This window comes from Panthera tigris, chromosome A1 (assembly GCF_018350195.1).
Source record: "Panthera tigris isolate Pti1 chromosome A1, P.tigris_Pti1_mat1.1, whole genome shotgun sequence".
NCBI classification, from domain to species: domain Eukaryota; kingdom Metazoa; phylum Chordata; class Mammalia; order Carnivora; family Felidae; genus Panthera; species Panthera tigris.
Window position 1 is genome coordinate 91,243,790 of NC_056660.1, and position 16,186 is coordinate 91,259,975.

Consider the following 16,186-nt stretch of genomic DNA (forward strand, 5'->3'; position numbering starts at 1 on the left):
CTCATTCGGTGGTGCAGGGTGGTACCTGCCTGGACCAGCTGCACGTCTCAGAGCTGGGAACAAATACCCAGCCCTGTGGCTCCAAGATGCTGTTAATGCTGCTTCTGAAATATTTCCTGGGACAGTCCTGCAAAATTCCTGATTTGAATGGGATGATGTGTCTGCTTTGATTTTTTATTTTTAAAGCTCACTTATTTATTTTGAAGGGGGAGGGGCAGAGACAGATTGTGAGAGAGAGAGAGAATCCCAAGCAGGCTCTGTCTGTCAGCGAAGATCCCAGTGCAGGACTCAAACTCACGAACCGTGAGATCATGACTGGGGCTAAAGTTGGATGCTTAACCAACTGAGCCACCCAGGCACCCCTGGCTAACTGTTTAAAAAGTCTTGAAGACATATATTAAAAAATAAAAATAAAATAAAAAAAATAAAAAATAAATAAAAAAATAAAAATAAAAAGTCTTGAAGAAGGAACGGCAAGGTCAGCCAACTGTCAACTGAAGGCATACTGTAGAGTCAGGGGTCTCCTACAGCCACAGGAAAGAGTGTGTTGAAAATAAGACTCACTTGGGGCACCTGGGTGGCTCAGTTGGTTGAGCATCTGACTTTGGCTCAGGTCGTGGTCTCACGGTTCTTGAGATCAAGCCTGGTGTTGGACTCTGCATTGAGCAGGGAGCCTACTTGGGATTCTCCTCTCTCTCCCTCTCTCTCTGCCCCTCCCCTGCTCATGTTAGCGCTTGCTCTCTCTCTCTCCCTCTCTCAAAATAAATAAGCTTTTTTAAAAAAAATTGTATTTTCAGTCTACCTCAAGTGACCAAATAAGTCACTTATTTAAGTATATACATATCCTTAAAAATATGTACCAAAAAAACCAAAAAACAAAAAACATGTACCATAGTTGTGGTTTTTTAAAAACAACAAAAATGACATTTTGTTATAAATCACATTTTCTCTTTCACTCAACGTTATCAGGTGTGTATTGCTATATGTCAATTTAGTTCATTGCTTTTAACTGATGTGTAGTCTACAGTTGACTCTTGAAAACACCAGTCTGAACTTATATGTGTCTGTCTATACGTGGATTTTCTTTCAATAAATACAGTCTAGTACTATACATGTATTTTCCTTATGATTTTCTTAACATTTTTTCTCTAGCTTATTTTATTGTAAGAATACAGTATATAATATATATATAATATGTTAATTGTTTCTGTTATGTTGGTAATGCATCTGGTCAACAGTAGGCTCTTAGTAGTTGAGTTTTGGGGAGTCAAAAGTTACATGCAGATTTTCAAATGTGCAGCAGAGGTCGGCGCCCCTAACCCCTGTGTTGTTCAAGGATGGACCATATACGCATTTTACTTATCTACTCCCCTAGTGATGAACATCTATCTACATTGTAATTTTTCTTCCTATCACAAAATGTCAAAGAATATCCTCACACGTTTCCTCATGGGGTTAAATGAGACTTTCAGTGGGCTTTTGTTCCATTCTTCACATGGTTACCTCCTTTCCCTTTAGCCCTGCTTGTCATATCTGCCAAGAGTCCTTCTCTTATCATCCTACCTAAAGACCACCCTCCTCGGTTATTGTTTCAGTCCCCAGCTTGTTTCCTTCATAGCATATATAAAAAGTTGAAGTGTTTTATTCTATTTTCTTTCTCTCTCACCCACTGGAATCTAAGCTTTACGAGGGCAGATACTTTGTCCTGTATGCTCAGCACCTATGTAGCCTAAGTCCATGAAATAGGAAGTTGACAACAATCCATTAAAGAAAGGGTAATCCTAGAAGATATGAAGACAAATATATATTACATATTTTCATGCTTTTATGTAGGGTTCTACAGTGTTCACAAGAAATTAAGGATTTAGATAAATATATGTTCCCTTCAAAAGTTTCACTGGATGTCTGATAGTTCAGATTGTTGGTAAGTGGGGGTTGAAAAACTAATTTACTAACCTTTTCATTGGAGGTAGTGGAAATTCACAGGGAGAGTGGAAAGACCAGCCTATCCTATACCCTCCAGAACCTCTCAATTAAATCACTTCCAGGACCCTTTTACTCCCCTGCTCATATATACACTTACACACTGCAAAGTGCTTTGTGCATCAGGGAACTCTTCTAGCACTGTTTGGTGGGACCGAGCCTATATAAGGACCCTGTGTTGTGCTACTCTCCTCACAACCAGTGTCAGGAAACACTGGAGGAACCTGGGATGTTATTCATCTTGGGCAGTGTGGAATGAATGGGAGTCCCCTTGGACTTGCTGTTGAACAGTGAATGAAGCCACTGGGATCTTTGATGACCCTGATGTGCTGGAGATAAGCTGTCCCATTGTTTCATCATGAGGAGCCATAGATGATACATCACCTTGGAGAGTGGGTTGTTGTTGTTGTTGTTTAAGACAAACTCCTTCAGGGTTGCTGAAAGATGGACTCAGCCTGTTTTCCATGATTCCTAAGCAAAGTAAGTTGCTATGAAACGTTGCTGTATGAGGTAAAGCAGTCAGTAGAATGGTTACACGCAAGCACCTTGGAGCAAGTAAGGCCTAAGACCGAGCCTTGGTTCTGGTACTTGATGACTGTGACCTAGAGCAAGTAACCAAAGATCACTTTACAGGATTGTTTAGATTATTAAATGAGGAGATCATGAATATACAGTGGTTAGCACAGAATGGATATTTAATTGATTGCTAAAAACAAATGAAAAATCTAATTGAATACAGATTGGTAATTGCCAGTAATAGGCAACTTACAACAAAGGTTATAACCCCGTAAAGGTTTGTTTACACCTTTGTAAAGTTTCCTCTATACAGATGGTAAGTTTTTGTTAAAAATTAATTTACTGGATGGGGTGCCTGGCTGGCTCAGTCAGTGGAGCATGTTAACTCTCGATCTTGGGGTTGTGAGTTTGAGCCCCATGATGGATGTAGAGATTACTTAAAATTAAAGACATCTGGGGTGCCTGGGTGGCTCAGTCAGTTGAGACTCCAACTTCGGCTGAGGTCATTATCTCACAGTTTGTGGGCTTGAGCCCCACATCATTGGGCTCTCCGTTGTCAGCGCCAAGCCTGCTTCAGATCCTCTGTGCCCCTCTCTCTGCCCCTCATCCGCTAGTGGTCTCTTTCTCAAAAAATAAAAAATAAACATTAAAAATAAATAAACAGGGGCACCTGGGTGGGTCAGTCGGTTGAGTGTCAGACTTCGCCTCAGGTCATGATCTCACTATTTGTGGGTTTGAGCCCCACATCAGGCTCTGTGGTGACAGCTCTCGGAGCCTGAAGCCTGCTTTAGATTCTGTGTCTCCCTCTCTCTCTGCCCCTCCTCCACTCATGTTCTCTCTCTCTCTCTCTCTCTCTCTCTCTCTCAAAATAATAAACATTTAAAAAATTAGAATAAATAAAAATAAACAAACAAATAAAGAAAGCAATAAATCTGGGGCAATTGGGTGGCTCCATCAGTTAAGCATCTGACCTTTGATTTTGGCTCAGATCAATTTGTGGGTTCAAGCCCCTCATCAGGCTCTGTGCTGACAGCATGGAGACTACTTGGAATTCTCGTCTCTCTCTCCCTGCTCCTCCCCCTTCTCAAAATAAATAAATACTAAAAAATAATTTAAAAATCTTAAAAAATTAATAATTTTCTGGACAATTTAGGCTTTTTCTCTTGGACTCTGCTCTCACAGATGACTGTTTTCTATGTCTGAAGATAAGCCTGTAGGATATCTGTGCTAGCTCCATGATAAGAACATTCCTCTGGCTGTTCTTCAGAACTAAGATTTTCTCTAAATATGGTTTAATTTAAGGGGTTTTTTTTTTTTTTTGGACATATGTGTTCTTCAGTAGAAATGAAGCTACTAGATTAGGCAGTTTTTCACTGCTGGGAGTGGATTCTCAGAAATTTAGATAGACTGGGGCACCTGGGTGGCTCAGTGGGTTAAGCATCTGACTCCACTGGGGTCATGATCTCACAGTTCATGAGTTCGAGCCCCGCATCGGGCTCTGTGCTGACAGCTCAGAGCCTGGAGCCTGCTTCAGATTCTGTGTCTCCCTCTCTGCCTCTCACCCACTCACGCTCTCTCTCTCAAAAATAAATAAACTTTAAAAAAATTAAAAAAAAGAAATTTAGATAGACTTCTTCATTAAATCTTCTGAGTAAAGGTGTTCATTTTCCAGGTAACTGACTTAATAGTAACTTACTTGATAGAAAGGGTTGAGGTGCCATGTAAGATTGTTACACTAACCGGCACAGGGATTCTGGGAGTAGCTTCCTAGCTTTTATTTAATCCAATTTAAAGCAACTGAGCAAATAGCCAAAATAAATAACCTACAAATAGGTCCTGGGTTTGGGGCACTGAGATACCAAAGACAATATGAATGAGGGCCTTGTCTCCAATCAAAGCACGTAAGGCAGAGAGAGCAACAGCCAGTGCTGTTACATGTAATAGAGACACGAGTCGTAGGATGTTCTCAACCTCCATCTGATCACTACACAATTTCAAGTATTGGTCCCCTTGGTGTGGCACATTTAAGTTTGAATACTAAAAATGCCACTAAAACACAATAGCAGCAACTGCAAAGCAGACCCTGCTATTGGGTGACACTATTCTGTGATGGCTATAAATACCTCTGTAGGTGGCCTTTACACTTGGCTGCCTTTTAATGTTGCATTGCTTGTTTGAGCAGAACTCTGTCCTGTCCTGACCACATTCTCTTATAACCTCTTGAGACAAAGATCTCTTATACTGCAGCAAAAAGAAAAATGCAACTTTTCTTTGGTGCCAGCTTCAGTTTATACCTCTATATATTCAGCAAGCTGAGCCTCACTTTACCTTGCAAGAGAGCCCAATCCACTTGGTTCAACATTCCATCTGACGTCCCTGAAACAGTACGTGTAATCCATTGCAGAACCAGTACATTTCACTTATTGGGCACAATTGATTGACGTATCTTGGTGGCTCCAGGCGCAACAGTATGCCTTGGCCACCCGTTTCAAGACATCATCTCTAACTGGAGGTGTTAAGAGCAGTGTAATGGTTGGGAACTGATATAGTCAGGGACAGCATCTTAGAGATGGACCTGGTAGGATGGGCACAATTTAAATTTGTAGATACAGAAATGTTGGCTATTCCACATGAGAATAATACTGTCTGTTTCATTCTATAGCATAAAGAATTTTCACTTCCAATTTTCCAATTATCTTTTCAACTTCACTTCTTCGCTTCTTAAAGTGTAGCACAATTTCCACAATTCATTTTATCCAAAGTAGGTGGTGCAAGTTTGTAAGGATGTCAGATCACTAAATTACAGTGACTTCCTTTCACTTAACAGTATACAAGAGTTCAGGTCATCCCCCTGCTATTGGGTTTATGCCCATAACCATCCAACCCTGTCCTCCCAAATTTGATTTCTGGCTTTCCCTTTTATCCAGGGAATCCTTGTCAGGATACAGAATCCCCTTGACACTTTTTTTTTTTTAGTTTTTTTTTGTTTTTTTGTTTCTTTTTTTTTAAGTTTAGCAGGGGCAGAGAGAGGAGAGAGAATCCCAAGCAGGCTCCTTGTGTCAGTGCAGAGCCTCGATGCAGAGCTTGAACTCAGGAACTGTGAGATCATGACCTGAGCCCAAACCAAGAGTCACACGCTTAACCGACTGAGCCACACAGGTGCCCCGACACTTTGCACTACTAAGGATACCTGACCCCTTCCCTGCATTTGGCACTGCCAGCTTTTCCCTCATTTAAGCCCTTCTCCCCTTCTTTTCTCTGACACCATACTCTTGGTTCTCCTCTTACGGTCATTTCTTCTTTGGTTGTTTTCCTCTGTCCCTTAAAAGTGTTTCTTAGGGCTGGGATTGTTTCTCTTTTCTCACTCTACATATTCTCCATGGAGAACTGTCTAGGGGTTCTTAGGACTGCAAAATGCCTCAGTTGAGATCAGCAAGCCTCTTAATAGATGCTCACTAGCTCTCAGACATCACTCTGCCTCCGTTTAATGAAACACACCTACAGGGACAAAAAAAATAGGAGCTTTGTTAGGGAAATTTCCAGCTACCCTCTCCTCAGGAAGGACCCTAACAGGAAGAACACTGTAAGGAGTCTCAATTGAAACTTCATTTGTTGTTGTTGTTTTCTTCTGATTAGTAGCACAGGCCTTAAAAAAAGTATAAGCAACCCTGAGCTTGTTTTCTGAGACGTCCTCTTTATCCCACTCCATTTTAGACTGAAGCTCCACACAGCCTGGACTACTCGTGTCCTGTTCACTGAACTGCTCCCAGAACCAGCTCGGGCCTGGCACAGGGTGGGTTTGGGGTCTTCGCTGTTGCTTGCTGGCACTCTCTGCAGGCGAGGTCCCCAAGGGGACCCAAGGGACGGCCGCCCAAAGGCCATGGTGCTGTCCATTTGAGCGGGAGAGTAAGAAACAGGGCCACGGCTGGCTCTGCCGAGTGGTGCCGCACTTAACTCCATCTGAAGGAGCAGACACGTGCCACCGGGTGAGGGCAGGGCACACGCATTTCCCCTGGATTTCATCCTGACTGTCCCACAACAAAAACAACCTCAAGGGTTCCCTTCCCCCAACCAGGCCTCGGCGGGAGGGGGGGGGTGATGCCCTGTCTGACTCGCGCAGCCGCAGTGTGGAGGGCCAGACCCTTCCTTCTCGGCGCACAGGGAGCTCCGCCCCTTACGCAGTGAGGCGGGAGCGCGCGAGCCTCTGTCACGCAGGCGCGTTCGCGCGGCGTAGGTGGCGCTAGAGGCCGCCTGGGGGGTTGTAAGGAGACGGCGCTGCCGCCATTTTGTGGGGTGTTTGTCGCAGCGGGTGGAGAGCGAAGACGGCGGTTTGGCGACGTTTCTCGGCCAGAGGGCCTTTTCCTTTTGCGGAGGTAAGGTTTTGGGTCGGCTGGGCTGGGCCGTTTCCAGTCTTTTAAGTCTCAAAGCCAGGTGTCGGAGAAACGACCCGGTTCGGGGCCTTGGCGACCGGGGTTTCTTCGGAGCACAGCTGGGTTGGTGGCCTTCAAAACCTAAAGTTGCTCAGGTGCCGTGGTAGATTTAATGTCCTGGGGCGGACAGGCCCCGATTCTGCCGCCGAGTCTTCTCTGAGGGCCCCGGCCTCTCGCATCGCGGCTCCAGAGGCCCTGGCTCGTGCCGCCGGCGAGGGCGAGGATCTGTCGGGAAGACCCTTCGAGAGCCGTCCTTGGGGGTTTGTGTTGTCTGAGATCAAGTTCTCCCCTGATGGCCTGGTCTCTGCTGTTTGTAGCATTTGCTGGGGGAGGGGGGGGGGTTCCAGAGTCCAAACATCTGGCCCTATCTGTGAGTGCGCCAAAGGCACTGGCCAGGTGCCTTGGGGCGGGGTGGGGGAGGGTGGGGACCGGGCGTCTGAGAAACCGCCGGTCTGCTCGAGTCCCGGTGGTGGAACCGAGCTCGTGCTTGTGCGAGGTGGAGATACGGAGAGGTTCGTCCCTTGTGGAACATACCATCGTTGCACTGGTCTGCGTTTTGATACTTTTGCATCTTGTTATCCTGGATTACCTAAGTAGCCTGCCCCGCTGACCCGGCCACCCACCTGGTCTTGCTTTATAGCTGCCCTTTTAAGACTGTGCTCCATAAACACACCTACTTGCAGGCTGCTCGTTGCCCGTTAAGTGCAGTCCTTCTGGAGCCATCTATGTAATCGTGGCTTTAACCTGTTTCGATTTTTTTTTTTTTAAAGCCATATACATTGAATAAAATTTACGGGTATGAAAGGGCAGGGAGAGAATCCGATTTCTAAGACGTGTATATACATACAGATCCATTGTGTCTGATGTTTTTAAAATGAAAGATATGTGGGGATTCTGGCATGTAGGATTATTTAATTACAGGTAGTGTAATAATTCTAGATGGGTTTTCTTGTGGATGTGAAGGAACTTTATCTGTTAAATATGGGTCTGGGATTCTTTGCCTCCTGAGACAATATTTCTGAACATGGTTAGCAGGGAGAAAAGCTTTCTAACAGCCGAATTAAATTTAAAGTAGTGAACTTAACTAGAGAAATAAATCATTGGCCCTCCCAAGATGCTCATTCTTAATGTTTTGAGTATTGATAATTTTGGTTGTTTGAGAATTCTGCCTTGTTTGAGGTGAGCTGGTTGTGGCTGACTGACAGAAGGAAAAGAAAGCTAAAGCAGACACAAGTTTTGTAAAAATTGCATAATAATGGATAGTTATAATCCTCAGTCATCAGATGTTGTAATTTTGCTAGCTGTGATTTAAGAATGCTTAAACAATAAAAAAAAAAAAAAGAATGCTTAAACAATCTATTTTAAAGAGTTATGTGGTTAAAATACAGTTTGGGTAATTGAAGGAAGTGTTGGAAGAATTCCACTAGAAATAACAATTTTAGATGGCCTTTGCCTCAAGTTAATTTTTAGTGTCATTCATTTCAGTTTCCCATTTTGAAGAGACTATAAAACCAGAATGCTCACTTAATAATTTCCAGTGAGAATCCTTTTTAATTTTTTAATTTTAGAGAGCAAGAGAATGAGTGCAAGTGGGAGAGAGGGGTGGGCGGGGTGGTGGGGGTGGGGGTGGGAGGGTGTGTGGAATAGAGAAAGAATCTTAAACCGGCTCCACAGCTCCACAATCGGTGCAGAGCCGGATGTGTGGCGCATGCGGGGCTGGGGCTTGATCCCACAACCCTGGGATAATGACCTGAGCCAAAATTAGGAGTCAGACACTCAACCAACTGAGCCACCCAGGTGCCCCTCCAGTGAGAATCCTAACTAGTTTTAGGATTTTTTATTTACCTGACCAATGCACCCTCATTCCCTTTTTTAAGCAAAAGTTATGATACAAATATTTTCTTAGGGAATACTTCCCAGGAGAATCACAGCTGCCTCATTTCGAGTCTTTTTTTAATCCGTTTGAAATCATTTAAATTTTTACTTGAATTTGTTTGCTTGTTACTGAGTCATTTGGGCAAGCTAAAGGCAGTTAACTAAGCTGGATTTGCTCCATTTTTTCTTTTTTTAGCTCTTTCCTTGAGCTGTGAAACTCACCCTTTCCCAGCAGCTTGGATATCATGGATAAAAACTGCTTATTTGTAAAAGAATTAAGATGGGGAGCAGCAGATAGGGATTACATTGTTAGAACACAGATCCTGAGCCTAGAGGGAACCTATGCTTTAGAGGTTGTAGATGGAGGCAGAAAATCAGGGAATTGTCCGTACCATCATCCCATTTCACTGTGACCATGTGCATCCTTGTAGGTTGGTTTTTTCAGTTACCCCAGATCTACAACAAATATGTTTTCGTTTTAAGGCTAATTGCAAGATGATCTGAAAATAAACATGTTGGATAGAGAAAATGAGTTTATACAAGCTTTGCTTTTACAGTCTCTGAATACTGTGTTCCACTCACCTCCTAGTTTTTTCCCCAAAGCTTGGAGTCATCCTGAGATTTAGAAAAAGCAATTCTCTCTAGTTTTTGAGAAAAAGAAGCTTTACTGGCTCTTTACTTGTAAGACAACGTCATCCCCTATATTTAGTATACCTGAATGTTTCTCTGACTTCAGTTGTTTGTGTTACAGAATTTTGCCAAAGCTGTATGGCACGCTATTTCTCTCTCTCTTCTTTTTTAAGTTTATTTTGTGAGCGAGTATGTGCCAGGGGAGAAGGCAGGGAGAGAGAGAATCGCAAGCAGGCTGTAGACGCAAGGACTTCATCCCAGGAATCCTGAGAGCAGACCCGAGTTGAAATCGAGTTGGGCATATAAGTAACTGAGCAGCCCAGGCACCCCGTGATATTTCTCTTTAAAATAGCCCATATATTTTTTAAATTTTTTAAAGTTTGTATTTTGAGAGAGCACATGCAGGAGGAGCAGAGAGAGAGGGAGAGAGAAGGAGAATCCCAGGCAGGACTCGAACTAACAAATTGTGAGATCATGATCTGAGCCAAAACCAAGAGATGGAGGCTTAAGCTACTGAGCCACCCAGGCTCCCCTAAAATAGCTCATATTTTAAAGATAACATTTTTTGGGGGGTTATGTGCCCACTCTTGATATCGGCTCAGGTCATTATCTCATGGTTGGTGAGATCAAGCCCCAAGTTGGGCTCTGCATTGACAGCATGGAGCCTCCTTGGGATTCTCTCTCTCCTTCTCTCTCTGTCCTTCCTGTGCTCGTTCTTTCTCTCTAAGTAAATATTTAAAAAATAAACATTTTTAAAGGAAATCATATCAATAACTTAAAAGGAGATCGTTGATTATAAAAAGAAGGTAAGGGGTGCCTAGTTAGCTCAGTTGTTGGAGTGTATGACTCTTGATCTCTGGGTTGTGAGTTCGAGGCCCCAATGGATGTAGAGATTACTTAAGATCTTATTTTTTAAGATAAAAATGAGTTAAAGCCCCAAATTATTAATTTCTAGCTGGATATTGTTGTCTACTGGAGGTTCTGAGTCTGAATCCTGGCCCTTTTACTGTTTTTACAATGGCAGTTAGCAAAGGTTAGTTGAAGATAAACACTAAGCTGCTAATTCAGAAGAACTGAAACAGAACGTATTGTTAAGGTCTCACAATGTTATGCATAATTTAGTACTCGGTCTGTATGCCACTTACAGTCATCTGACACACTGTGGAATGGTGTCGCATGCCTTGGGAAACATCATCTACAAAGATTTTAGAACATGTATGACCCCATGTGCTGAGTGTTTTATTTAAATCATGTGTAATATTTTATTTACTAAACGTAGCCATCTATAACCTCCACTACTTTTCATTTCCGTTAACAGATGCGTCATTCCAAAAGAACTCACTGCCCTGATTGGGATAGCAGAGAAAGCTGGGGACATGAAAGCTACAGTGGAAGTCACAAACGGAAGAGGAGGTCCCACAGCAGTACGCAAGAGAACAGACATTGTAAACCACATCACCAGTTTAAAGAATCTGATTGGTAAATCACTCTTGAATTAGTAACATTTTACCACTAGTAGTTTTAATGATTTCTCGTTAGCTTACGCAGCTTTATTCTGTCAGATTGTTTTATATTTAAGTCAACAAATATTCAGTTGATGTTTATTGAATTCCTATTACAGGCTAGGCACTATATAGGTGCCGAGACTACAGCTGTGAGCAAACCTTATTTACCTACATCTGTCTGGGAGTGGTGGGAGATAGTTGAGTCCCAGCTGCCAGTAATGTAGTTGGGGTGGTGAGACACACAAACAGTTAAGTAATAGTGATGATAGAATGTCCAGTATATGCCTTTAACTTGTATGTAGGAGGAGATACGTATTTTGGGATGCTTGTTTAGGTTCCACAAGTGAGAGAGAATGAGGGGTAGGGAGAGTTCAACTAGATGAGAAAACCAGCATGTACTATTTGGGAATGGTAAAGTACATAGAGGACTCGTCGCTTACACTGTGTTCTGTAGGTTACATTTGTAGATAAGGCCAGTGAATGTGTGTAGGTTTTTTAGAAGATTATTGTAAGAACCAGTAATTTAGGGAAAGGGTTCAATAAAAATTTTTCAGTAGCATGTGTCCTGTTTAATTATACTCTTACTGTGTAAAATTTGGAGGTAATACATTTACAGAGAATTAAAGGAATTTTAAAGTACCTAAATGATTAAAGAAAGGCTAGGTGAGTAGCATTTCTTTCAGTCTGTCTTCCATTAACTTCCCTTTCTCATTTGTTTTGTTGGTTCTATGTTTTCTCCTTGTTTTGTAGATGTTCCATTGAGACTGTTTGCCAGATTGCTTTCTAAATTAGCCAGCTGGGGTTACTTTAAAAAACAGTATGTAATTTTTTTCCTTCTCCATGCTAAAACAGACTTGTTCTGCGGAACAGTGAGCTTGTGGGTAGTCACCACAGATTAATCTTTCTTCATCACACACTGTTACATGGGGAAGAGGGAGGGTTTGCGCCAGGATTGCAATGACCTGAGCTAATTAATGCACTGTAGAGAAACATCTGTACCCTTTTATTAATAAATACAGAATGTCCTGTAAGTCTTAAATTAACATCATAGTACTAATGATACATAGGTTTCTTATGTAGGAAGGAAGTGATTTGAGTGGACAGTTCTTGTTTATTATTAACTACATAAATATACTACGTCAGTCCAGTTAAACAGCAGGCCTGTGTCTTCTTTGACATTGACACCAGAGGTGTCTAATGGTAATTTTTCTCCATAATGTGGAATATTCTAATATCTGATAGTCTTTTTGAAGATAAAAAAACTTTACAACAGTATTTTTTACAAAATTATTGAAAAGAATGAGAATTGCCATAAACTGTAAAGAAGGTATCCTTGGGAGGATCCTAGACCCCCATTATTCTATTCTTAAAAAAATCTTTCTATGTGAGTCTTTGCCTCTGATTATTTCCTGAAAATAGGTTCTAAGAAGGGACATTTAAAAAAAACTTTTTTTTTTTTTTAATGTCTTATTTATTTTTGAGAGAAAGAGAGACCGCAGGAACAGGGGAGGGGCAGTGAGAGACGGAGACACGGGATCCAAAAACAGGCTCCAGGCTTAGAGCTGTCAGCACAGAGCCTGACAGGGGCCTCGAACTCATGAACCGTGAGATCATGACCTGAACCAAAGTTGGACACTTAACCGAGCCACCAGGTGCCCCTAAGAGGGGACATTTTTAAATTAAAGGGTGTGAACTCTTTAAGGGTACAAAGCTCTTGCTACATATTGATGTCTTTTTTTTGAAAGTTTGTACCAAGTTGTACAATATACTCTTTCTTGCTCTTACCAATCTTGGCATTTTGAAATGCCAAGAATAGTGTTTTAATTTGAATTTTTAAATTTTTAGTGAGTTTGTCCAATGCCCATTTTTTTCTCTTACAGAGTATTTTACTGATTTATAAGAGCTTTTAATATATATCAATTTTTAAACCTTTTTTTGTATGTATTGCAAAGTGTCTTTTCTTATTTGTCTTTTGCCAGTAACCTGTGAATTGGTCTCCCTTGCTACAGGTTTAATTAGTTTTGTACTAATTCTAGTTCTGTATCAGGAAGACTGATATGGCTTCAAACAACTTTATATATTGTGTTAATAGTTTTTAAATGTTTTCTTATGTGATATAGAGTATCAAGTCTTAAACCAAAGATTCTCAAACTTTAGTATGAACAGAAGTGTCTCAGAGGTATGTTTAAAATGCATATTACCATATATAGATGGAGTTAGTCTGACCTGGGGCTGAGGGATCTTCATTTTTAATAATTCCATATTTTGATATGATTGATAAACAGACCACCCTTTGAGAAACACTGTTTTAAACGCCTTAGCCTGGCATGCAAGATTTTGCATGATCTGTTTCCAGCTTATTTTATTTGCTTCTGTTCATTCCCTATGTGAACAGTGGTCTTGCTGTAGTGTCCATGCACTGTTTCCCAAGTAATACGTAGACCACCCATCTCCAAGCCATTGTGGCTACAGGTGATCTGTAAGTGTGAGATGGTCATACGCTATTCTTCTCCCCTCCCATTTCTTCTGCTTGCCACCTTGTCCAAATCTTGACTTCCCTTTAAGATGCAACTCTTTGCTTTTTTATGAAGTCTTCTCTGACCATTTTAAGCAGTTTGAGTTTTTTCCCCTCTATGATCCTAAGCACTCGTGCAACCTTTCAGCATTTCCTGCATTGTCGAGTTTTGTTTTTATGTGAATGATCTCAAATTGTTCATTATTTGTTGGCAGGGATTTTGCCTTATATATATTTTTTTATCTTCCACAGGACCTGTGTGGAAATAAAAACGAATGCCCGTAGCCTCATTAGTCTTGGCTATTTTGAAGGACTACAGTAAAATATTCACTGGATATTCAGTGAATATTTTAGAATTTAAATCAATCTGTTCATCTTGTCCACTCTGTCCATACATGGCCTTTATGATTCTGTAGACTTTGTTTATGTAATCTCTAAGGCTTGGTTGTTAGAGATTGAAGAGGTCCCTCATTTTTCTAGTTTATCCTCATGGCTTCACCTCATGTTTGTTAGTCTGTAGATTGTTTATGGATTATCTGCAACTCTAATTTTATGCACTATTCCAGCTAAAGATTATTAGTACTATTTTTTTCTGATAGATTTTGGACTTTTATAGGAAGGACGCCTTACAGAATTGAAAAGGATGCCCTTGAGTGTATGGTAATTTCTAGGTTGATGTATTACAGATCTCTCCCTGACAGGTCCAAACCAAGTCATCAGATCCCTGACATAGACTCACAGTCTTACCCTGATACCCCAAGTTGTTTCTCCAATGGTTAGAACTTAAGATTGACACTGGGGAAAGGGAGAAAGGGGTTTCTGCATTTCCTCAGTCTGGATATTCTGCCAGCCCTGTTGACTAGCAGTTTAGAGATGCTTTCCCTTTATTTCTGCCTAAACCAGCCCCTGGGAAAATGAACAACAGCATATTCTGGGGAGAGAATGAGGTTGGTGAGGGCAGTCTAGTCAACATCTGTCACTCCATTGCTTGTCAGGATTCTTTTAGCCGATTTGTCTGACTGGGCAGGTGTCCCCTCTCTCCCTCAGTGCTCCATGTGCATCCCTCTTGAAGCTTCGCACTCTGTTGAAGAGGACACCATCCCAGGTAGAGAGGGGGACGGGAAACTGGGCCAATTGAATCTATGTCCTTTTCTTTCCATCAGATCAAGGATACTTAACTGGGATCCATTGACTTCCTGAGGTCCGTGACCTCTGTGAAATTCCTTGCCAAGTTTTGTTTATGCATTTGTGCATTTCTTAAGGGAGAGGGTCCATAGCTTTCATCAGATTTTTAAAGGGATCTGTGGATTCAGAAGTTAACCACTATGGCACTAGATGATGCAGTTTCCCATGTAGAATTTTTGAGTATTTTGCAAGTAAGAATGGCAGGAAGTTAGAAATGCAAAGGGAAGTAGGGTGGTGGGGGTGGGTCTGTTGTAATCCTAGGCAAGCAATTACAAGATCCTTTTCTCATTTGTGGGGGGATGTAGTTTAATATCTTTGGCACATGGGGCAGCCTTCAAAAGCTATGTTGTCTTTCTCAAAGAGGAGTAACAGGAAGCTAGGAATACAAAGAGGAGAGAAGGTGGCATAGGTGATATGTGATATGTGTAATAAAATTGGCCCTTATAATAGGAATTAGAATGCTCTACAGCCATGGCAAATCATTATCCTTGGGATCTTAATTTAGTCATCTGTAAAATGAAAGGTCTGGAATACATGTAAGATCACTTCGAGCTCCAGTACACCTTTCATGAAAGAATTATGTGTGTGCCGGGGATATCTAAAATTCGCTTAACATTAAAAGAGAAAGGAATCCTGTTTTGCCTGCCTCTGATTGTGTGTGGCTCTCTGAGAAAAGAAAGCTTAGTTACAGTTGCATATATCATAAGACTGGTGAATTTTTGGTGTTAACTTTCTCCAAAAGGTACAGGGACACTTAATCAAGTAAACACTGAACATAATTGACTCAAGCTTTGTTCTTTGATCTGAGGTGTTTGATAGCAGTCTATCTGATGGAGAATATGAACTCGCTTGTTGGTTAAAGTAAAATTATGTCTTAAGTTTGTGAGATAAGTATAAATTCTAATTCATCAATTTGAGGTTTTTTCTTTTTATCAAGTTAGCTGTTTAAACCAGGAATTCTTGAGAGAATGTTTTGTTTGAACCACAGTTCCAGGATGAAGAGAATAATTTGAAATCCTTTAATGTGTTTGCAGTCATTATTTAGAAGCGAGGTCCTTGAATGAGAGAGATTATCGGGACCGGAGATATGTTGATGAATATAGAAATGACTACTGCGAAGGCTATGTTCCTAGACATTATCACAGAGACGTTGAAAGCAGTTATCGAATCCACTGCAGTAAATCTTCGGTCCGAAGTAGGAGAAGCAGTCCTAAAAGGAAGCGTAATAGACACTGTTCAAGTCAACAGTCACGTTCGGTATGATTGATTTTGTTTTTATTTTGGGTGGATGCTTATTTGTGTGTAAAAACTCTTAATGAGCCAGTAAGTTTGAAAAAGTTTTTATATATATATACGTAATATTATTTGTATATATTATAAATGTGTTTATATTACTTGAATCCTTAAACATCCAAATTTTCATAGCTAATCTGTATTTATTAGGTAGCCTTCGTTTGCCCATATTTACTCATTTTCTGCAATCCAGATCATGAGTTCTTGATTTTAATATTAAATTTTAATATTAAAAATATTTTTATGTTTTGTAA

At 41.1% G+C, this 16,186-nt stretch overlaps 1 protein-coding gene across 3 annotated transcripts in view; it reads left to right on the forward strand.

The window, feature by feature from the left end:
* The first annotated feature begins 2,359 nt into the window (after nucleotides 1-2,359).
* The window catches only part of CLK4 (CDC like kinase 4), a 29,104-nt gene continuing 15,277 nt past the window's right edge, over nucleotides 2,360-16,186 (forward strand). Inside the window, exons 1-3 of one of the 3 annotated variants that reach the window (XM_042982295.1) lie at nucleotides 2,360-2,463; nucleotides 10,753-10,913; nucleotides 15,674-15,896. In XM_042982295.1, coding sequence (XP_042838229.1) covers nucleotides 10,753-10,913; nucleotides 15,674-15,896 — 384 coding nt within the window. In that variant the 5' untranslated portion in view covers nucleotides 2,360-2,463. Of the gene's footprint in view, nucleotides 2,464-6,727; nucleotides 6,873-10,752; nucleotides 10,914-15,673; nucleotides 15,897-16,186 lie in introns of those variants that run through there. The other 2 variants (XM_007083101.3, XM_042982299.1) reach the window with 2 other exon arrangements.